This window comes from Callospermophilus lateralis, chromosome 6 (genome assembly GCF_048772815.1).
Source record: "Callospermophilus lateralis isolate mCalLat2 chromosome 6, mCalLat2.hap1, whole genome shotgun sequence".
Classification (NCBI taxonomy): Eukaryota; Metazoa; Chordata; class Mammalia; order Rodentia; family Sciuridae; genus Callospermophilus; species Callospermophilus lateralis.
In genome coordinates, this window is record NC_135310.1 from 31,465,703 (window position 1) to 31,489,532 (window position 23,830).

At 32.6% G+C, this 23,830-nt stretch overlaps 1 protein-coding gene across 1 annotated transcript in view; it reads left to right on the plus strand.

The window, feature by feature from the left end:
* Ahi1 (Abelson helper integration site 1) overlaps positions 1-23,830 on the plus strand; it is a 180,201-nt gene that overhangs the window by 44,040 nt on the left and 112,331 nt on the right. Inside the window, exons 11-17 of the mRNA XM_076859434.1 lie at positions 1,918-2,050; positions 4,732-4,855; positions 10,623-10,852; positions 12,831-12,937; positions 16,183-16,301; positions 20,195-20,325; positions 21,539-21,679. Of these exons, the coding sequence (XP_076715549.1) occupies positions 1,918-2,050; positions 4,732-4,855; positions 10,623-10,852; positions 12,831-12,937; positions 16,183-16,301; positions 20,195-20,325; positions 21,539-21,679 (985 nt within the window). The remainder of the gene's footprint in view (positions 1-1,917; positions 2,051-4,731; positions 4,856-10,622; positions 10,853-12,830; positions 12,938-16,182; positions 16,302-20,194; positions 20,326-21,538; positions 21,680-23,830) is intronic.

A 23,830-nucleotide genomic window follows, 5' to 3' on the forward strand; every position in this document is an offset into this window, starting at 1 on the left:
TTGGATAGTGATATCTATCACATTCCACCATCATTGCTAACTCCCTGCCCCCTCCCTTCTCCTCCTACCCCTCCTCCCTATCTAGAGTTCCTCTGTTGTCTGATACATTATTATTCCACATTCCTAGTAGCAAATACATTCCTAGTAGCAAATTCCTAGTACAAACTAATCTTTTGTTTGTACCTGGTACCCATCTAGAGAGCAAGCCTAATAGTCTTTGACTAAGTCCATTAAGCTAGACTTAACTCTCTGAATATCCTTATTAGCTATAGTTAGCTAATAATAGATACTCTTAGCTAATAGCAGGGATTGCTTATGGTGTTTCTCAAAGGCATTTATAATAAGGAACAATATTCACAGTACACAACTAAGGGCTCAGTATATGTTTCATTCAGTTTTTTGTATGATAAGAAATACAAAAGTAAGACCCACTAAAGGTTAAGAGAGAGATTGGGGGAAAAAATAAGTAGAGTTTTCTATAGTAGATATTAGTACCCAGAAAATTGGAATAGGGAATGAAACCATATAAATTATGAAGAAATTTTAATGAAATTAATGAATGAGAGACCAATAAGGTATGATTAATTACTCTGAGTATCCAATAAATGCGTTGTAAGACCAGAGATAGTACTAAACCCTCCATAGGTTATCTGTTCCTCTATTTATACATAACTGTTTTAAAGTTTAATTTATAAATGAGAATTTGTAAACTCCCTTCCTTGCAGTAAATGGCTTGGTGTCACTCATTTCAGGGGATCCTTCGCTAAATTTTTGTATAGGCTGAATGTTTTCTGATGTTGCTGTCAGTTGGAATACCTTTTCTGTTCATGTCTTCAACCTCCAAATTTAGTGCCTTTTCCATTTTAACTAAGCACTTATCACTCACTGAAGCTATAACATGCAGTTTGAGGTATGACACAAAATTACCACAATTTTTTTCTTCATAATTTCACAGATTAAAAACTTATAGATCTTGGCATCCTCAGTATATGATTTCTTTTCTATAATAAATCTAGAACCTTCACCTCTTCATTTAAAGGAATTATTTCAAGGCTTCTCTTTGGCATATTTGAATTGCCAATACTTGTGGGTACTTTGGAGCCATTATTGATTAAAATAAAGGGTACTTGAAGATAAGCACTGAGATATGATAGTTGATCTGATAACTAAGAAGGCTATTTATTAAGTGATAGGTAGCATATTGGTGTCTATACTTAACATCTGTTGATATCTATGTCACATAGATATGCAGGATGAAGAGGTGATTCATGTTAGATGGGTGGAGCAGGACGATGCTATTTCATCACACTACTTAGAATGGTACCAAATTTAAAACTTATGAATTATTTATTTCTGGAATTTTCCATTTATTATTTTCAGACCCCAGTTGCTGTTACTAACCAAAAACCTCAGAAAGCAAACCACAAATAGGTGGGCAGGGAATTATGGTATATTTTAGAAACAGTCACAGAGGATGGTTATTTTAAAAGAGAAAAAGAAAAACGAATATTTGTATACTCTGGGCTTAAACTAGGTCATATGTAGTTTTAAAAACAAATTTGTCACATTAGCAAAAGTGACTTATTAGTTACTGTTACAAAATAAGGTGACATATATTCTTTTCTGTGCTTGTATAAAAGCAATGTGGTAGTGACAGCTTTAGAGTATCAGATATTGAAATGTTTCTATTCATATTTTCTATGAATTAAAAACTAGTTAGACATGAAGAACAATTTCACTTAATTTGATGGAGAACCAATTCTCTGGTTAGTAAGTAATTTACTATGGTTTTTCATTATTCTACCTACTTGCTTTTCCCTTTTTATTAAGAAAAGACACTATAATAATTTAAATTTAACAACTAGACTTTGTATTTTTAATGTTTACTAACATGAATTTTAAATATATGTATTTTAGGCTTGCCGTATCCCAAACAAGCACCTCTTCTCACTGAATGCAGGAGAGCGAGGATGTTTTTGTCTTGATTTCTCCCACAATGGAAGAATATTAGCAGCAGCCTGTGCCAGCCGGGATGGATATCCGATTATATGTGAGAAATGATCCTACCTGTTTAATCTGATTGTAGTCTGTGTGGTGGACATTGTTTAGTTTTTAGAATTCATTGAAATCTTAATGTGAGTAATCCCCAATACCGGTAAATTAAACAGATTTCAGGTAAACAGTTCTTTTATACTTTTATAACTTTTGTATTTTTATAACTTGTATAACTTTTAAAACTGTTATAACTTTTTATATTTTTTTCAAATATAGTGAAAATTCTGAAATGAAAGCTATTAATTTTTTTAAACATGCAGAAGAATTTTTGTAAACATTTTCTACTTTAAGTACAGAAATTTAGAAATATAAGGGATTAATAATTCTCATGGGATATTTTAGTCCAATATGGTTAGTTGATAAAGGTGGTTATTTGAATTATAAAAACTCACAAACTTGTGCACTAGAATGCTAATAATTGGCTTAGCAGTACCCAGATAAAAACTTCTTATTAAAACAGGGAAGTCAACAGAGAGGCCAAGAAAAATTATTTTTCTGTAGCTTTAGAGATTTTTTTTTTACATGAGCGTTATCATACTGTTCTAGACTTAGAATTCTGTGTTAAATAGTCCCATATTTATGACTCGCTCTTGAAAGCCAGCTCTCCTCAGGACGAAGAAAGCAGCTCCTCATGGCATTAATCTCCTCTGCCTTAACCCCCAGATCATGTTGAACTTCACTTAGCTTCACGTAGTGTGTTATGCCTTGGTTAATTTAGTCAGAATTGATTCTATTGGCATTTTTTGAATGACTATTCCTTCCCATTGCAATAATAGATTTTTAAAATACAAAATTATTTATGTAATTCAATTACCACTGTGCTATTTTAAAATTCACCAAGAAACCTATGTATAGTAGAAAAAGATTATTGGGAAATAAGCTCTAAGATATTAATAATATATTTTTTCTTTTTGGGGGGATAGTGAAAGAATTATTTTCATTCTGGTTTATATGTTGTAAATTTTTTGTGATAGACTTGTTAGTTTATGCTTAAGTTACTTGTTAAAAGTGCTGTGTGTATTGCTTAAATCTTAAAACAGAGGATGACTTTTTGATTTTGAACTATTATGATGTGTCCAAATCTGGCCCTCATTTTAGCTTGTTAAATGTATGGATTACTGTTTTTTACAAATATGCTAAGTATTCAGTCATTCCAGTGTTCTGTTTGCCCCTCTCTTTCTTCTTCTGGTACACTCCTTGTACCTGTGTTGGTAGAACTAGTAGTGTCCCACAGGTCTCTTGAGACTTATTCATTTATTTTTTTAAATTCTTTTTTTAAAAATATTTATTTTTTAGTTGTAGTTGAACACAATATTTTTATTTCATTTTTATGTGGTACTGAGGATCAAACCGGGCCTCACATATGATAGGCGAGTACTCTACCGCTGAGCCACTACCTCAGCCCCTTAAATTCTTTTCCTTTCTGTTCTTCAGACAGAATAATCTCAAGTGACCTGACATTGTTTAGTAATTCTTCCATCAGTTCAGAGCTGCTGTTGAACCCTTTTAGCAGTTGTACATTTCAACCCTAAAATTTCTGCCTTATTATTTTTTATTATTTCCGTTTCTTTACTGATACAGTCTTTTTTGATGAGAAATCATTGTTATAATTTACTTCTTTAGACATGGTTTTCTTCAGATTTTTGAACATATTTATAATATTATGTTTTTGTTGAAAAAGACCAACCTCTGGGCTTCTTCAATTTCTTTTTTTTTTTTTCCCTTCAATTTCTGTATGGATAGTTTTTATTGACTGCTTTTTTTCCTCCTGTATATGAGCCATACTTTCCTGTTTGTTTTTCTGTGTATCATAATTTTGAGCTGAAAACTGGATATTTAAATAAAAAAAGTAGTACAGCAGTTCTGGGAATCATAGTCCTCTTCCAATTTCCTCTCATCCAAACCAGGATTTGCCATTATTGCTATTTGTTTAGTGACTTTCCTGGACTACTTCTGTAAAGTCTTTATTCTTTGTCATGTATTAACATTGTAGTCTCTACTCAGTTTAGTGGTCAGCTTATAGGTCAGGCAGAGTTTTTTTAAAAATAACTATGAGTGGATAGGTCTGATGTCCTTGGCCAGGAAGCTGTGTGTATGTGTTGGAATATGCTTTCAGTGTTATGGAAGACAATTTAAAACTCTGCCTTAGCCTTCACTTTTTATTGGTACAGCGCCTCTTCAGGTCAGCCATAGTGTCTATACATTAGAATTTTTTTCTGACAATAGCAGTTTAAATTTCTTATTACTATAAATAATTACAATTTGGGTCAGCATTTAGTTCTTTTTCACGTAGAATAAATAAAACCTTATTTGTGAAGCCCCATATTATAGACTATTTGAAGTAAATTTCAATGTAAATGTTATTTATTATAAGACTGATCAATTAATTATCAAAGATACTTTGGGGTTGCTTTGAGAGATTAAAATGATTAATAATATATTATATAATTTTAGCATATTATAAAATTTTATGTGTAAATTCTTATATCTAAAGGTAATGAAAAATTATTTTTAAATAGATTGTAAAATTTTGTTTGTACTGCATATGTCTTTGGTTGTATTTTTCTTACACAGTTTTTAACATATGTCTAAATTATTATGAATTGTGTATTTAGGTAACATTGAATTAAATATCCTCTATCTGGAAGCCTATTAATTTCTAAATATTTTTATTAGTATATGAAATTCCTTCTGGACGTTTCATGAGAGAATTGTGTGGCCACCTCAATATCATTTATGACCTTTGCTGGTCAACAGATGATCGATATATTCTTACTTCATCATCTGATGGCACTGCCAGGTTAGTATACTCAGCAAGTTCTGATTTTGCATGCTCTTTGCCATGGAGGAAAGCTAAGAGAAGATGAAGTCATACAACTACACTTATGCTTCTGTTTTGTTTTACCTATGAAGGGACCATCATAAATATGCATCATGTAGACTGACTGATGAAATAAGTAGTCATAAATTTCTTCCTTGAAAGAATTCTTCTTAAATATATTTATTTATATAGTATGTAGGATTTCTGGTCCTAACCATCTTGAACTGATCATTAAGTAAACTCTTTGATTAATAGCTTGAGATAAAGTTATTATACACTTGAAATTTCTCCTCTGATGTCAGAGATTCCATCTTTAATCTTCAGCCATGGCTGGATTCAGGGGCTAGAACCCAATAGAGCTCATTACTTAGATATAGTGACATAGAGGGAATAAATAAGTATGTGGTTTATGTTTTAAAGAGTTTTGTAGATTGTAAATTATTTGCATTTTTAATATCTTCTTAAATTGTCCCTTTTCAATTTAGTAAGTATCAATAATTTTTTTTAAAAGCTAAATTTTTTTTAATTGCTTTTATTTTTAAAATATATGACAGCAGAATGCATCAAAATTTTTCTTACACATATAGATCACAAGTTTTCATATCTCTGTTTGTATATAAAGTATTTTCACACCAATTCACGTCTTCATACGTGTACTTTGGATAATGATGTCCATCACATTTCACCATCATTGCTAACCCCCTGCCCCCTCCCTTTCCTGCCCACCACTCTGCCCTATCTAGAGTTCATGTATTCCTCTCATTCTCCCTCTCTCTATCCCACTATGAGTCAGTAACCTTATATCAGAGAAAACATTCAGCCTTTGGTTTTGGGGAATTGGCTGACTTCACTTAGCATTATCTTCTCCAACTTCATCCATTTACCTGCAAATGCCATAATTTTATTCTCTTCTAATGCTGAATATTATTCCATTGTGTATATATACCACATTTTCTTTATCCATTCATCAACTGAAGGGCATCTAGGTTGGTTCCACAGTTCAGCAGTTGTGAATTGTGTTGCTATAAACATTGTAGTTGGCTGTGTCCCTGTAGTATGCTGATTTTAAGTCCTTTGGGTATAGACCGAGGAGAGGGATAGCTGGTCAAAACTTGGTTTCATTCCAAGTTTTCCAAGGAATCTCCATACTGCTTTCCATATTGGCTGCACCAATTTGCAGTCCCACCAGCAATGTATGAGTGTGCCTTTTCCCCCACATTCTTGCCAACACTTATTGTCGTCTGTTCACATTCTTTTTTTTTCTTTTTTGTTTGCCTTCTTAAGTTCTTTTTTTTATTATTATTAGTTGTTCAAAACATTACAAAGCTCTTGACATATCATATTTCATACATTTGATTCAAGCAGATTATGAACTCCCATTTTTACCCCGTATACATATTGCAGATTCACATCGGTTCCACATCCACTTTTTTACATACTGCCATACTAGTGTCTGTTGTATTCTGCTGCCCTTCCTATTCTCTGCTATCCCCCCTCCCCTCCCCTCCCATCTTCTCTCTCTACCCCATCTACTGTAATTCATTTCTCCCCCTTGTTTTTTTCCCCTTTCCCCTCACTTCCTTTTATATGTAATTTTGTATAACAATGAGGGTCTCCTTCCTTTACCATTAAAAGCTAAATTTTAAAGTTTTATTTATACTGTTTTTAGATGCTTATTTGACTTTGAATGTGTTCTAAAAATGCTATTAGGTAATTTTTGAAAATGCTTTTATATACATCATTTAATTTGGTTCCAACAACTATCAGGTAGACACGGTCTCTCTATAGTTTAGTGTGACACTTAGCATTTTAAAATCCATTATGACTTCACTCTCATTTACATTTTTTGCTTCCTCTTAACTTAGCATGTGGCTTGTAGCCTCTGGGCCCCTTTTTCCATAGATCTTACTCTTCTTTTCTATATAAAATGTCTAATTGATAATGATTTTTATCATTGTGGTTTAGTTTATATATAAATGAAAAAGATGACAGTTCGTGACAATTAACTTCCCTCTTTGTTTAGCTGGGAACCTACTTTCTTACTCCCCCTTTACCAATATGCTCAGGAACTGATCAGGAACAGAATTCTCAGGGACAGCCATTCGGTCTGATGTCTGTAATACTAAAGGAAAATGCATAGCTCTGTTGAGGATTGTTTGTAGATTGGTGAGTCTTAGTCACCTGAGCTCTTATCCCTACTGAGCAATCTTTATTCTTATTTTTATTCAGCTCCTTTTCCCATTCCTCTGGTAGCAGATCCAAAGCTCACTGTGCACCAAGTTCTCTAAATCACAGTCTTCAAGTTCTCTATACTAAATTACAGTCTTCCAGTTTTTGTTAGATGACTACCTTCAGTTTACTGTCAAACTTAGACATGAACTTTCTTTATTTCCTTCTGGTTTCCCCCCTAATATCTATAAATGCACCCATCTTTATCTGTTTTGTATGTATATCGCAATTTCTCTTCCCTTCCCCAGCTTTGAGTCTCTTATGTGCTAATGTCTCTGTCTCCCACCTTTTTTTTTTGAGTTTGTCTTTTCAAACTGTACTCATCTACTCCATTCCCACCATTTCTGTCCACATCTAACAAGCACTGAAGTCTGCCAGTTCTCCCTCTTCAAAGACTCAAAATTCTGTCACATCCTTTCTGTTGTTGATGCATTTGCCTTATTTCAAGCCCTAGTATCTCTTCTTATGTTGGTATTTCACTTTCCCAGCGTTCAATCTCTAGCTCTTCTGCCTCTGCTGTGCTAAAATCTAATCTTTCTAAAACCATCTTTCATAATACTTTGACTTTAAAAAGTCTTTGAATACCCATTGCCTTTGGGAAATGTTCTAACTCCTTACCACAGCATAAAGACATATCCTTCATTGATTGTTCTTACATTCTTCTCTTTGCACTTGCCAGATACCCTTTGCCTGACCCACACAATCTTTGGAAATACCCTTAATATATCTTCTTTGTCATCTCATGTCATTTTACCTTAGACTTATTCCTCCCATACTTAAATGCCCCTCTCTTACCCTTTTTGCCTAATTCCATCATTCAACAAAAAGTTAAGTGCCTTTTATGAGCCATAGTGAATTTGTGGTTGTCATTTAAAAATTCAGCCCAAATTTTCTTGAAGCTGTCCTGGGTTTCCCCACACAACATACAATACATTATAGAGAAGTATGTTATTCTTTATGTAGCTTTGTTTAGACTCTACATTGTAAAAATATTGTGAAATCATTAACTGAATGAAGGGAGAGCAAGGACAAGGAGGTTTTTGAAAGAAATAAAGGATATTTGCAAGGAATAAGCTAAAGTTAAAAGGAAGATAATTAGGATTGCTAATAATCAGAAGTGGCAAATGTAATTACTGCCCATGTCTTCTCCTTCTCTTTTCCTGGGAATCACTTCTCTATGTTATCGCTAATGTCTCCTGGGTAACATTTTCTCACTGACTAGCTTTCTGCCATATGCCTTTAGTCTAAATCTTCTTCTTTATCCATTTGTAGAATTGTGTGTGTGTGTGTGTTTTCACATCTGCTGCAGTCTGGCTGGGCACAAAATAACCGAGCCACCACAAAAGCCTTGTAGATTCAAACAGCAACTCTTTATTCCCGAACTCTCACCGGCACTCTACACTCACATTCTGGGAAAAATACACTCCCTCCACTGGGCTCTGCGTATCAATTCTCTCAGAACCCCGCGAGAACTCAACGGGAACTCAAGGAGCGGGCGCCTGAGGCAGCAGGATATGCCCTAATCCCAGCAGGATCCGCCCTAAACCTAGAGCCGCCCTATTCCAGCAGGATCCACCCTAAACCTGGAGCCGCCCTATTCCAGCAGGATCCACCCTAAACCCGGAGCCACCCTAATCCCTGAGCAGGGTCACCTTTCAACCCCAAAATGCCATGTGTCATTCCTACTTGGCTATGGCTCTCAGCACACATCAACAGTTCCTAATACAATCTGAGGAATGACTCTCCAATAGGCCCATTTGGTGTACCTTACAATACTGCTTTTTTTTTTTTTTTTTTTTTTTGTAGTTGTAGACGGACAGAATGCCTTTTATTTTTTATTTTATTTTATTTTTTTTATGTGGTGCTGAGGATCGAACCCAGTGCCTCATGCATGCTAGGCAAGTGCTCTGCCACTGAGCTACAGCCCCAGCCCTCACAATACTCTTTTAACTTTGGTCTTTGGTACGTTTTTTTTCATCCCCAAATATAATTATTTTTGTGTATGTGCTCATCCACTCCTTACAGATTTGTTTCCTTGTTCTCTATGAGCACCCTGATTTCCTCCAAACCCATTAATATATGTCTTTTGATCTTGTATTCTGTAGAAACCACCACTAGTAACTGATCAGGTTTTATACAAAATGTTTCATTTTTATTTTAAAAATATTGTATCTACTTTAATTGCATGGAGCTGTTTTAAAGAAATTGTTTCATTTCTGCCTGTTTTATAATATTTCAAATAATGCCACTAAGATTTATTAACAAGCAATTAAGATTTTCTTCTTTTAACTATTTTAGCAAATTAGCAATTTTGTTCTTTTAGTAGGCATCCTATTTCGTGTAGCATATGTTTATTGAAATTTTTACTGTGGTAAAAATGTTTATGTAGTGACACATGTGCTTTATTTTCATTTGAAAACATGTTCTTTCATCAATAGTTTGGATTCTTAGTAATTGAAGAGCATATTCCATATTTTAAGCAGCTGCTGAGAAAATTCATAGAATGTTGTTTTTAAATAGTAAAGTATATTTTTCTTTTATTTACAGTTTTATAAAGGACTTAATTTGCTTTAATTCTTATGCAATAATTCAAAACATTTTGAATTTAAAAATTCAAAATGATTTTTAAAAAATTTAAAAATGATTTAAATTAAATCATTTTTGATTTAAAAAAATTTTGATTTAAAAAAATTCTAATTCTAATAACTTAACCAAACATATCTTAAAAATTCACTATTCCACATTCATATAACACCTTTTTGTTGCTAGATTTTGCCTAGTTTTACACATCACAGAAATGTAAAATACCTAACTAAACAGTTTAACCCTTTGGTTCACTCTTTAATCAAGACAATAATAATATTAAGTTTTGTATAAAATCAGCCATTATTTAGAGGAAGAAATACTGAGAGGGTTGAACACAGAAAGAGTGCCCAATGTAGCATAGCTTATCAGAATCTTTGATATTATTTTTATTTTGCTCAATAATTCAGAGTAATTTCAACACAGCTTTTAAGTGTTTGGGATCTTCATGTTTATTATCTACATAATCATTTTTTTTGAAATTACAGATGTAAAAATCAATAGTCAAACCAGCACTAGTAAGCATTTTCCAGAAGCAATATATACAACATAAATGGCCAATCATTTAAGTTTCTCTCCATATTTTTAAAAATACATTGTACTAAAAGCAATATTTTACCAACTATTCAATGTGGTTTAAATAATATCGAAAATAGGTAGATTTTAAAAATATAGAGATATATCCAAATAAAAATACAGTTTTTAATTTTACCCTATAGGTTATAATTAATAGATATATTATGCTTGAGAATAAGAAATGGCTAAGTGTGAAATTTTTCAGCCATCAAATACATAGTCATATTTTTTTATTGCTATAAATGTTGCTTTACCTTGGTCATTGTTAATTACTTATTTAAGGCTTATTGTCTATTAGCTTTTAGATAAACAGTTAAATGCCTTTCAGAAACAATATATAACTTTTCTATTTTTACAGGATATGGAAAAATGAAATAAACAATACAAATACTTTCAGAGTTTTACCTCATCCTTCTTTTGTTTACACGGCTAAATTTCATCCAGCTGTAAGAGAGCTGGTGGTGACAGGATGCTATGATTCAATGATACGGATATGGAAAGTTGATATGAGAGAAGATTCTGCCATATTGGTTCGACAATTTGATGCTCACAAAAGTTTTATCAACTCTCTCTGTTTTGATGCTGAAGGTATGTCAGCGAATATGTTTACAAGGAGGGCTAATTGAATGAAGAACTGATTTTAATTTTCATTTTACTAATAAGCTTATTTAAGCTTGGGGGATTTTATGTACTTATGATTATTTGTGAATATTTAGGTACAGGTTATATGTAGATTTGACACTGAGGGAGTTTTGTTAATATTTTTAAAATTATTAAATTTCTCAACAGATTCATTTGATATCTACTCTCAATAGTCAGTTGTGTATCAAATTTTCTTAATGTATTTACTTGGATTGGTGATGATTATTCTTAGTAGGTTGTCTTTAAGGACCTTTAAGTGAAAGGATCCAAAATTAGGGAGATATGGGGGGAAAAATCTCAAAAGAATGTAAATATATATGTTAAATGAGCAACAGGATTATTTAAATAGTAAGTGTTTCTCAGCTTTTCAACACTGATCAAATAACTCAAAAAAGAATTTGCAAGAACAAAGATTTATTTTGGCTCACAGAGATTTTAGTCCATGGTTGTCTGACTTCATTGCTTTCAGCCTGAGGTGAGGCAGAATATCAAGGTAGAAGAGTGTGGTAGAGCGAAGATGTTCACAGTAGGGCAGTGGGGAAGCAGAGAGGGAGAGGAAAGGACAGAGGACAAGTAATACCATCCCGGGGCACATCTCCCAGTAACCTGTTTCTTCCAACTGTCCCACTGCCTACAGTTTCTGCCACCTTTCAGTAGTCCATTTAGCTATCAGTGGGCTAATAATCCTCTGATGGAGTCAAAGCCTTTCATCATCCAATCACTTCCCTGAAGCCCTACCTCTGAATATGGCTCCCCTGGGGACCAAGCCTTCAATACTTGAGTTTTGGGGGCATATCCAAATCATATCAAGTACACACACATATAAAAGGGAAAATTATAATCATTTAAAGGTTTCTCTTAGCATATGAATAATGTAGATGATATTTTAAAGATATAAAATATAAGTTATTTTTCGTAAAGAATTTTATTATGTCTATTAATTAGTCACTTTATACATTATTTCAGACACTAGCTATGTAAGCTATAGCATTCATTAATTAAAATGGGATTCAGATCAAAATGATGATATGTATCTGTAATAATAATGTTCATCTATAAGGATGTCAGTAAATTTGGAACATATACATGAAAGGCCATGAGAAGAAAAGTGTCTTGAAAAATTGTCAGAAGTAGCTCAGGTTATAAAAGAGATAATTAAAAAAATATTTAGCCATAAGATATGCAAATGTGAAAAATGTCTCTCTAATAGGTAGAATGAGGCCAAAGCTACAGAAGTCAGATTTTTCTTTGCTCAGAATTAAAAAGAGCATTCTAATACATAGAGCAATTCACCAGTTGAATAAGCTATTTTATAAAAATAATAAATTTACAATTAGCAAAGACTCTTCTATTAGTAATGATGTATAAGAGATTCCTGAACTTGATGTTTAAGATCCTATTCAACTTTAAGATGACTTAATGCTAAAGAATTGAGTTTAAACTATTAACATTTGTTATTTATTATTTTATTCATCTTTGTTCATTTATTGAGTTTTCAGTGGGTTTTAGGTATTATGCTTTTCTAAGCCTATAAAGCAGATTATATAGGTTAACAAAGATTAGGAGTAGAGGTGCTGGTTGAATAATTCAATTAATCTGGCTTTAGAGATGAGCTGTATACCCATACACTGAAATGCTCATTTGCTGTGTTAAAATTCAGGTAAAGGAGAAACGGAAATAAGTATTCACAAATAATTTAAAAGAATGAAAAATTCACTTAAAGATAATTGGAATTAGATTGGAAGCTTTTTTGCTTTTTGGCTTTTTTAAACTAACATGCCTTTTAATGGCACTCCAGTTCTTTGATTGTTCCACTGGGTTGTGGTTTCCTCTCCCTAGACTTCATAGCTTTTGTTTTTAACTCTTGCAATATTCATAGCTGAGTTTGGGTTTTTTTTTTTTTATTGTTGTTTTTTTAAAATAGGCCATCACATGTATTCAGGAGACTGCACAGGGGTGATTGTTGTTTGGAATACTTACGTCAAAGTTAATGATTTGCAACATTCAGTGCGCCACTGGACTATAGATAAGGTATGAAATCATATTTTGTAATTTGGAATGTAATTAAAGAAATTGGGAAAAATATTCAACCACATGACCTTAAGATAGGCCATAAAGATATTCTTTCTAAAACAGCAGCTCTTTCTCAGTCCCTAAAAAGTCAGTTATCATTAACTGTCACATCTTCCTGATGACTAATTGATGACAATATAGTGAATATTTTCATTTGGGCCAGGACTTTGTGTGTGTGTGTGTGTGCACATAAGCGCACATGTGTAGTGCTGGGTCTTGATTCTACAATCTCTCGCATACCAGGCAAGCATTATACTACTGAACTGCATCCTAGCCCACATTCTGCCATCATATATAACATTTTTAAATAAAGACTAAAATAATAAATAAATTAAATAAATGAAAAAGACAAGAAATTTTTAAAATAAGTAAAAAGTAAAGAAAAAATAAAAAACTAAAGAAGTGAGGCAATGAGCTAGAATGTCTTTTTAGTGGAAAATGCCATATGACAAACTGGAGAGACAGTGATTATATCCTTGGCTGTAGTTCACCAGCAGTGTGGGGAATACTAAGTTTACAATCATCTGTCCCTTAGCCATGAAGCACTCATATATATACTGTTGCACATACTCTTAGCCAGTTATAATACTCTTCAAAGCAAGGGCTTTTTTAGTTTGAACATGAATGTAATCAAAGAAAAATACAGAGGAAATCACCAGACACTACAGGCATTACATCTGGTAGCAACTTTCTCAAATTTGTACCTAACACTTGTTCCGCAGTTTTATTTTTTATTTGTCACTTTTGCTCCTGTTCTAGTTGCTCAACTCCCCACCAGTGCTCTCTCACCTCATATTTGATGTAGTTTAACTCACTGAAATCCTCATCTGTGGTGTGTTTCATTGTTGTCTATGACTTAAAAAAAATAGCTGGCTGCAGGTCTTAGTGACAAACAGTGGTAGCAGGAGCTTAGCAGCTAATACTAGAACTGTAGCTCAGGGAAGCCTACCATGACCAGTGCTGAAGAAGTCCAGAGACACCTTAAATGAAGGGAGTGAAAAGCAATAAGGGAGAAGGTGGCTAATTTAGAGTTCTGCCTGGAGGTTAAGAGATTTTCTTTGATTTTTTGGACTTTAACCAAAGTAATATTCATTTGTAATTCTTTTCTTTTGTCTGGTAAGCTAAAAAAGAATAACCTTTGATAATATTCTTTTGATTTTTAAAAAATTAATTTTATTGTGTATATTTAAGGTATATATGATATTAGGAAAATACATGCATACAGTAAAAAGGTTACCATTGTGAAAAATTAACAAATCCATCATGTGGCATAGTTTCTCTTTATTGTTATTTTTGTGATGACCAATTGGAATCTACCCCTTTAGCATGAATCTTCCATTCAATACAATTTTACTACCTGTAGTTCTCATGTTATACATTAACTCTCTAGACGTGTTCATTCTATGATGTATCCTCTGACCTACATCTTTACATTTCTTCTACCCCTGCAGCCTCTAATAGCCTCTCTATTTGAATTTTTTATTTTTTAACATTGCACACATAAGTGAGATCATGCAGAAATTTTTTGCAGTATTTTTCTTTCTTTGTTTGACTTATTTTACTTAGTATAGTATCCTCCAGGCTCATCCACATTGTAGGAAATGGAAAGAACATATTCTATTTTAGGGATAAATAATAGCCCCACCCCCATTCCATCTGTGTGTGTTTGTGTGTGTGTGTGTGTGTGTGTGTGTGTGTGTGTGTATTTGTGTGTTTATAGGTATATATCACAGTTTATTCGTTTATCCATGGCTGGACACAGACTGTGTCCATATGCTGGCCATTGTGAACAATACCCATTTATTATTTTTGTTTTTGTGGCCTGAGTTTTGGATGTAATACCCATAAACTCATTACCAAGACTGATATTCAGAGGCTTTTCCTGTATTTCTGTTCTATGAATATTTATAGTTTCTGGTGTGAACATGGAAATGGGAGTGCAGCTATCTTTACAAGATGATAATTTTATTTCCCTTAAGTGCCCGGAAGAGGGACTGCTGGGTCATATGATAGTTCTCATTTCAATTTCTTTGGAAACCTCCATAATCTTTTCTATATTGTCTCTACTTTCCCAGCAGCAGTATAGAACAGTTCTCTTTTCTCCACATCTTTAACTTTTGACTTTTTGATAATCATTCTGGCGGGTGTGAAGTGTTACCACATAATGGTTTTAATTTATATTTCCTTGACGATTAATGATGTTGAGCCTCATTTCTTGTTCCTGTTGGCCATTTTTATGTCTTCTGTGGAGATAAAAGTCTGTTTTGATCTTCTGCCCGTCTTTTACTCAGAGTACTTGTTTTTCCATTACTAAGTTGTAAGAGTCTTTATAAATTTGGGATATTGGCCCCTTATTAGACACATGGTTTACACATAATATTTTTCCCAATCTGTAGGCCACCATTTCATTTTGTTGACTGTTTACTTTGTGGTTCAAAACCTGTTTAATGTCATCTCATTTATTGATTTTTTTGCTTTTGTGGCCTGAGGTTTGGATGTAATACTCGAAAACTCATTACCAAGACCAATATCCAGAAACTTTCCCCCTATGTTCTCTTGTATGAATTTTATAGTTTTTGGTGTTAGATTTAGATCTTCTATCCATTATGAGTTGATTTTAACATACAGGGTAAGATAATAGTAATTCTTCTTGGGCAAGGCTGGTGTAGGCAGGTATCTTTCCTGACATCATTATTTAATATCTTCTTTAGCTGCATCAAATAACTGTATCTCCAAACTCCCAAAACCCTACCTAAAGTTATAATCTAAATTAAATGATTTCACAACGACATGTCTGTAACTTATGATTTTTCAAGACAAGTAGAAGTATATGAAAAGTATGAGATTGGACTGGAAACTGAAAAGTTAATTCTGCATTTAGGTTTGAATTTTATAAAAATTGGAAGCTTTCTTATATGATGTTAAACCAAAAATACAGTGTCAGAAGATGTGTATGATGAATGTGCCTTTTGTTTGGGACTGAAAATAAACAATATACAAAAACACATACTAATTAAATGCAGTATTGCATATTACAAAAAATAAGATTTGTCAGCTTCATTTTCAGTCCTAAACTGCAGTTGCTGGGAATCTTTTTGCTAACAGTTTTACAGTATTCTATATAGTGAAATTGCAAGTGATGTTTTTAAATTAATTTTCTACTTTTCAGGCTCCATAGTTTATAATTTTTTAATTTATTTTAGGAAATTAAGGAAACTGAATTTAAGGGAATTCCAATAAGTTATTTGGAGGTTCATCCCAATGGAAAACGTTTATTAATTCATACCAAAGACAGCACTTTGAGAATTATGGATCTCCGAATGTAAGTATATTTTAGTATCAACAAGATGAATACTCATAGGATAATTAATAAGTTAATTTATATTTGTAAGATGCAGCAATGGTTCTTAACTAGGCAGTTTTGCCCCCTTGGGATATCTGACAGTGCCTGGAGACATTTTGTTTCTTTTTTGTTGTTGTTGTTGTTCTTTTTAGTTGTACATGACAGTAGAATGTATTTTAACATATTGTATATACATGGAGTACAACTTCTCATTCTTGTGGTTGTAGGTTATGTGGAGTTACACTGGTTGTGTTTTCATATATGAACATAAGAAAATTATGTCCGCAATTCATCCTACTGTCTTTCCCATTCCCATCCCCCTCCCCCCCTTCTCCCCATTCTCCTCTATCCAATCTAGTGAACTTTCACTCGCTCCCCACCCCCTCGCCTGTTATGAGTCAGCATCCACATATCAGAGAGAACATTCGGCCTTTGGTTTTTTGGGATTAGCCCATTTCATTTAGCATGATAGTCTCCAGTTCCATCCATTTACCAGTAAATGCCATAACTTCATTCTTCTTTATGGCTGAGTAATATTCCATTGTGTATATGTACCACATTTCTTCATCATTCATCTATTAAGAGCACTTAGGTTGGTTCCATAGCTTAGCAATTGTGAATTTTGCTAAGAACATTGATGTGTCCGTATCACTATTGTATGCTGATTTTAAGTCCTTTGGGTATACACCGTGGAGTGGGATAACTAGATCCAAATGGTGGTTACATTCCAAGTTTTCTGAGGAATCTCCACACTGCTTTCCATAATGGTTGCACCAATTTTCAGTCCCACCAGCAATGTATAAGTGTACCCTTTTCCCTACATTCTCCCCAACATTTATTGTTACTTGTATTCTTGATAATTGCCATTCTTACTGGAGTGAGACAGAATCTCAATGTAGTTTTAATTTGCATTTCTCTAATTGCTAGTGATATTGAACAGTTTTTCATATATTTGTTGATCATTCATATTTCTTCTTCTGTGAAGTGTCTGTTTAGTTCCTTTGCTCATTTATTGATTGGGTTATTTGCTTTTTTGATGTTAATTCTTTATATGACCTGGAGATTAATTATGTATCTGTGATGTGGGTAGCAAAAATGTTCTTTCATTCTGTAGGCTCTCTGTTCATGTTCTTGATTGTTTCCTTTGCTGTGAAGAAGCTTTTTAATTTGAAGCCATCCATCCCATTTATTGATTCAACTTCTTGCACTTTAGGAGTCTTGCTGAGAATTCTCTTCCTAAACCAAATGGTGGAGACTTGGGCCTATTTTTTTTTTCTAGTAGGCACAGGGCCTTTGGTCTAATGCGTAGGTCCTTGATCTACTTTGAGTTGAGTTTTGTGCAGGGTGAGAGATAGGGGTCTAATTTCACTTTATTACATATGGATTTCCAGTTTTCCTATTACCATTTATTGAAGAGGCTATCTTTTCATTTGGAGACATTTTTTAAGTATCTGTTAGGATCAGAGATGCTGCTAAGCATGCTATGGCTCATAAGAAACTGCCCCTGACACACAGAATTATCCAGCCCCAAATGAGAACAGCTCTGGGGCTAAAATGTAGTCTACTGCTTTCTATCTTCACCATTAAAAACAGAAACTTCTACCTTCAACAATGAGAGCATATCTTTTATCTCTTTGAAACTGCTATAAGCATCATATTGGTATATAACTGAAGCAGATGACTTTTGGTTAATAGATATTTGGTTGTTGTTGTTTGTTTTGTTTTGTTTCTTTCTTGTGTATAGCAGGAAGTTGAGGGTAATGGGATTGAGCCCAGGGGCATTTACCACTGAACTATATCCTAGCCCTTTTAAATTTTGAGACAGGGTTTCACTAAGTTGCTGAGGCTAGCCTTGAACTTGCAATCCTCCTGTTTTAGTCTCCCAAGTGTCTGGAATTATAGGTGTGCACCACCACTCCAGGTTTCTTTGTGTTTTGTTTTGTTTTGTTTTCCTAAATGAAGAGAAAATTTTTTAAATAGAAAAGACAGAGCAGAGTTCTGGGAAAATGCCTGAGATTTTAGTATGCTTTTGTCTCCATGGTTCTGTAATAAACAAATGAGAGAAAGCTATTTTATTATATTTCCTTATTGTATTTAGAAAAACGTGGTGATATTAATTGGTAAGATTAATATATTAGTTTGATTCTGCAATTATCTTTTTAGTGCTGATCATTAACCTTCACTATTTAGATAGACTAGTTCAAGATCCTGGTATGGATTTGAGACAATGATAAAAGTATTAGTCCATGAAGAATTAATAATCTAGTTGCACACCTCCAAAATGAAACAAAAATATTTAGTCAGACTAAAATATGAGACTTTCACAGATTGGAATTTGTTTATTCTATTTTCATGTCATGCCTGGCATTAAATAGCAAGCACTCAAGATAGATTTTATATATATATAATATGTATACATATATATGTATGTATACACTCAATACATTTATACACTATACACATATACAAATGTGTATATATATTCACACATTATATTTAATGAATATAAGTATATAATAAAAAATTATATTTTTCATGGCAACAGTAAAGCTGATAACTATGATATACTCTTCTGTTAAAGGTTCTATTTAGAGGAGATTTGAGCTGAATCTTGAAGGATGGACAGAATTTAGATAAGATGGAAGTGTTTCAGTAGGATGGAAAGCATGAAATCAAGTTCAGAAGTGGGATCATGTGTGTTCAAGGCAGAGGAGGTAGTCCATATGAGTAGAGGTTTCTTGACAAGGAATATTGGGAGTAAATTTTTAAGAAATAGTAATTAGAAATAGATTGGAAGTCCAGTCTAAAGAGTTTGGTAGTTCCTTTTTAAATAATATAAGATCATGCCTCGGCTCTAGAGGTGCACTGCTTAAAGTCAAATGCTTCACCCTTTCTAGCCAATTAACCTTTCTGTGCCTCCCTTTTCTCATTTCTCAGATGGGAGAAATAGTATATCTTCCTTATAAGGGTTTTGTGGAGGAATAAAGTAGTTAGAACATGTACATACAATAGTAAAGCACATAGAAAGGACTAGAAAAGTTTGACCCAGTAACTATAGGTCTGGAAATTCATGTTAAGAAAAAAATTGAAAAATAATATAAATATATATAAATACACAGATTGCTTATTGACATCATGTTCATGGTAAAGGAAACTTGGAAACATTGTAAATGTTACACAATAGAAAATTTATTAAGATACTTTTAGGCAATAGTAAATACCCATTAAAATTATAATGCATAATGTATTTTTTCTGACATGGTGCTCAACTATTCATTATTTATTGATAGACTAAAAAGAGATTAGTGTTTCTGTATAAGTGCCGAAACAATGTAACTGTAATTTGTAAGTGAAAAAGTCTGAAAGATTGTACACCATATTTAATGTATGATTTGATAATTTATTTTATCTACTATTTCTTCAGGGACCAAGTATTCCTCGTATGATTTTAAAAATCCATTAGAAGAAAGATATTATAAGAATATAAAAATTCTATCCATTTTTTTAGTAACCATCTCAAATGTTGCTTCCATAAAATAGTCTTGTCGCTTTAATAGCTAGTTTTAATTTCTTTTACCTAGATCTGCAAAGCATTCTTTCTTCTCTTCTTTTGTGGGATACATTCTGTATCCATCTTCTATTTCACATTGATACAGTCCTTCTTTCCCCCTGCTAAATTCTAACCTTCCTGGGCACTGGGACCAGCTCTTCTTTATTCTGCAGCCATCAAAGAATCTCTTTTATATGATAGAATCTCAAAAAGTATTTTGTTGAATGCAAATTAAGTATTTAAAAGGAAAGTTTTTCTACCAGTAATCTTTTAAATGATTATATCATTAAATTTATTTATTTATTTATTTTGTGGTCTATAGATTAGCAGCAAGGAAATTTGTCGGTGCAGCAAATTACCGGGAAAAGCTTCACAGTACTTTAACACCATGTGGGACTTTTCTCTTTGCTGGAAGTGAAGATGGCATAGTATATGTTTGGAACCCTGAAACAGGTATTTATTGAGCTTCAGAAATCTTTTTTTAAGGGGGAGGTATTGGTTGGGGCCTGAAGAAGTATAAAAATACTACCATTTTATGGAATAATTTTTGAAAAAATTCTGATTTCAAGTTATTAATTTTTTTTTAGATTGAATAACCTTTAATGGAGCTGAGCCACAATCTAAACATCTCAGATTCTGTTCTTTATTGTTTTATTATCTTTATTTGATTTAAAATTTCACTTTACAATTCAAGGTTTATTCTTTTCTTGTCTATGAGATAATGCTGCTCTTAGACATTTAATGACTGTAGTACAAAATACAAAATTATGTAAGCTGAATTGTAACTACATAGATGATTAAACACCTCTGTATTCTTTAGAGTAACAAAAAGACTCCTGTGTAATTTTTTGATGCTTGAAACTAAATTAGCAATTTACCTAAATTTTAATTAAAAATTTTTTAATACATTAAACTGTTACCTTGAAAAGTTTATTTAGCCTTACCTTGGCTTTCTAAAAGAAAATATGAAACTTCTTGAGCATTTCTTTAATTAGAAATTGAGAGAATTTTTTAAATTCCTTTAATGAACTGTGTTTGATTTCATCTCATTGTTTTGTTCTTTCCTTTATCTTTAATTTTGACTAGGCAGCATCCTTGTAGATTTTTTTTTTCCATACACCGTGTTTTAACTTCAATTCAAAAGCATCAACTGTCTCCTTTAATAAGTGGATCTAGATCCTTTGGTTTTTTTACTTCTTGTTGATTTTTTTGGGTCCTTTTCACTTCTGCTTTAAGCATATTTTAGCCATAATCATAGGTATCTTTCAAGCAGTGGATATCTCAAAGAGCCTACAGGGGTAAAAAACAGAGTAGAAAAAATTAATACCTCAGTAGTCCTCCCCAAAATAGAGAATTTCTTCAGTTTTAGAGTTTCGTAATTCCTCCCCTAGTTTTGCCCAGAATTCTTTGTTAGTTGTCATTTGCTCAGCCCTGACAGACCTCAGAACCATGTACCTCTATTCTTCCTTCTAATGACTTTGTGTTTATTTTGTGCCTTGAAAAGCTCATTGAAGAGGTTGAATTGAGAAGTGGAAAGAGAAGGACCAACAGAATGCAAAATAAAGATAATTATTTAATACAGGGTACTCAAATACACTGAAATCTGTGAGCTTCATTAGAACAAATTATTGAATCTCCTTTTTATTTCCTTTTTTTTAAAATTCAGGAGAACAAGTAGCAATGTATTCTGATCTGCCATTCAAGTCACCTATTCGAGACATTTCTTACCATCCATTTGAAAATATGGTTGCATTTAGTGCATTTGGGCAGAATGAGCCCATTCTTCTTTACATTTACGATTTCCATGGTAAGTCCACTCCACATCACTCACTGCTTGCTAAGTTAAGAATATATGTAGACTCTGGGGCTGGGGTTGTGACTCAGTGGTAGAGCACTTGCCTAACATGTGTGAGGCACTGGGTTTGATCCTCAGCACCACATAAAAAAATAAATAAACAAAATAAAGGTATCGTGTCCATTTACAACTAAAAAATAAAAAGAATATGTAGACTCCACGGATATCATACCCTAGGTAAATGTGTGATGACACAAATGGTGTGACTCTATTTTGTGATAACTAGAGGCATGAAAAGTTGTGCTCCATTTGTGTACTGTGAATAGAAAGGCATTCTGCTGTCATGTATAAGTGATTAGACCAAATAAACAATTTTTAAAAAATATTTACTTTTTAGTTGTAGTTGGACCCATGCCTTTATTTTATTTATTTATTTGTATGTGGTGCTGAGGATTGAACACAGGGCCTTGCACATGCTAGGCAAGCACTCTACTGCTGAGCCACAATCCTACCCCACAAATTAATTTTTTAAAAAAAGAATATATGTAGACTAATCTTTATGTTTAGACTGGACCAGGAATCATGAGCACTGTGAAATATGTTTATCCTTTGAATTAAAAAACCCTCATGAATATATATAAAAGTAAAAAAGATTAAATAAATTGTATTATTATGATGCTACAACATTTCATTTTGTTTTCTGTGAGCATGATTAATATGAAAATGTTGGCAAAAGTATTCATAATGGTTGTGCTCTATGTTGAATCACAGAAAAGTAGCTGTTACTTTCTTTGTAAGTAAACATAAATAAGCAAAATTCACCTAAAAATTATTGGAGAATATGTTAACTAAATTTAAGAGATAAATAACATATGTAGAAAATATGAATCTTTAATGTTTTGAGTTGAATATTGAATTTCTTATTCTCTTTATGTTTTTTATTAAATCACTTAGTAAGTTGAGTTTCCTAACATAAAAATTGAGGCAAAAATTAAATTTCTGTGAAAACAAGATCTGGAATTAAATTCTAATGTCTGTTTCACCTCTAAAATTACACTATTCTATCATTTTGAAAATAGTAAGGAAAGTAAAAGTTTGAGTGCATTTTTCAAGAGTAGACTGTCATTCTAAGAATTGTTTATATTTATTAATTTCTATTCTGAAATTAGGATTTCACTCTTTACATTAAAACTGTCTTTCTCAAAATTACAATTTCATTTTCTTTATACATTAATTTTTTTAATTTATTTTTTATTTTTCGGTGGACACACATCTTTATTTTATTTTTATGTGGTGCTGAGGATCGAACCCAGCGCCCTGTGTGTGCCAGGCAAGCATGCTACCCTTTGAGCCACATCCCCAGCCCCTTTATATATTATTATATATAAAAAGGTCTTGATTAGTCCTTTTGATTTGTTTAGAATATTATGTGTCATTATTTCATAAGCTAATATTGTTTTATACACATATAATTACATAAGCACTAAAAATATATAAATATGTCTATAACTACAACATTAATTAGTACTATTTGGACAGTAATTAAATGAGAAATTAAGTTTATTATGTTAATACATATTAAATTGATTAGTTCTCTGATAAGTGCAAGTTATTAGACAAATTATTTACCTGGAATTTTTTTATCATAGTAGATATTATATGATACCTTTCCCAGTGAATTATCTTCAAAAATAATACATAAAATCAAGATTCTTCTTATTTTGAAAAACCTGATAGAAAAGAATTAAATTCTGCAACTCATATTCAGATTTATAATAAAACATTCCATTACTAATGTCAAGCAACATAGTACCATTTAAATTTACTAGCATGTTAGCAAAAAATAAACACTGCCTTATTATAGGAATAAACAGTGAGTTTCTCATAATTATCCCATGGCCAAATCTGGTGTCTAATTCTAACATATATCCTGAAGTAGTTTCTTTTTTCTTTTTCTTTTTTTCTCTAAATCTTCACAATTACGAAGAATTATACCTGAGTACTTTATAATTTGAACTGTTACACAGGTAATAGGCAGCACAGTTATTTCCTCAGACTCTTAAGAGATTTCACAATGGTCTTCATTCAGTTTCTAATTTGCTTTATAGGCTTTTGAAATTTTCACTACAAATGCAAATTAAATTTATAATCTTTTTTTTCTTC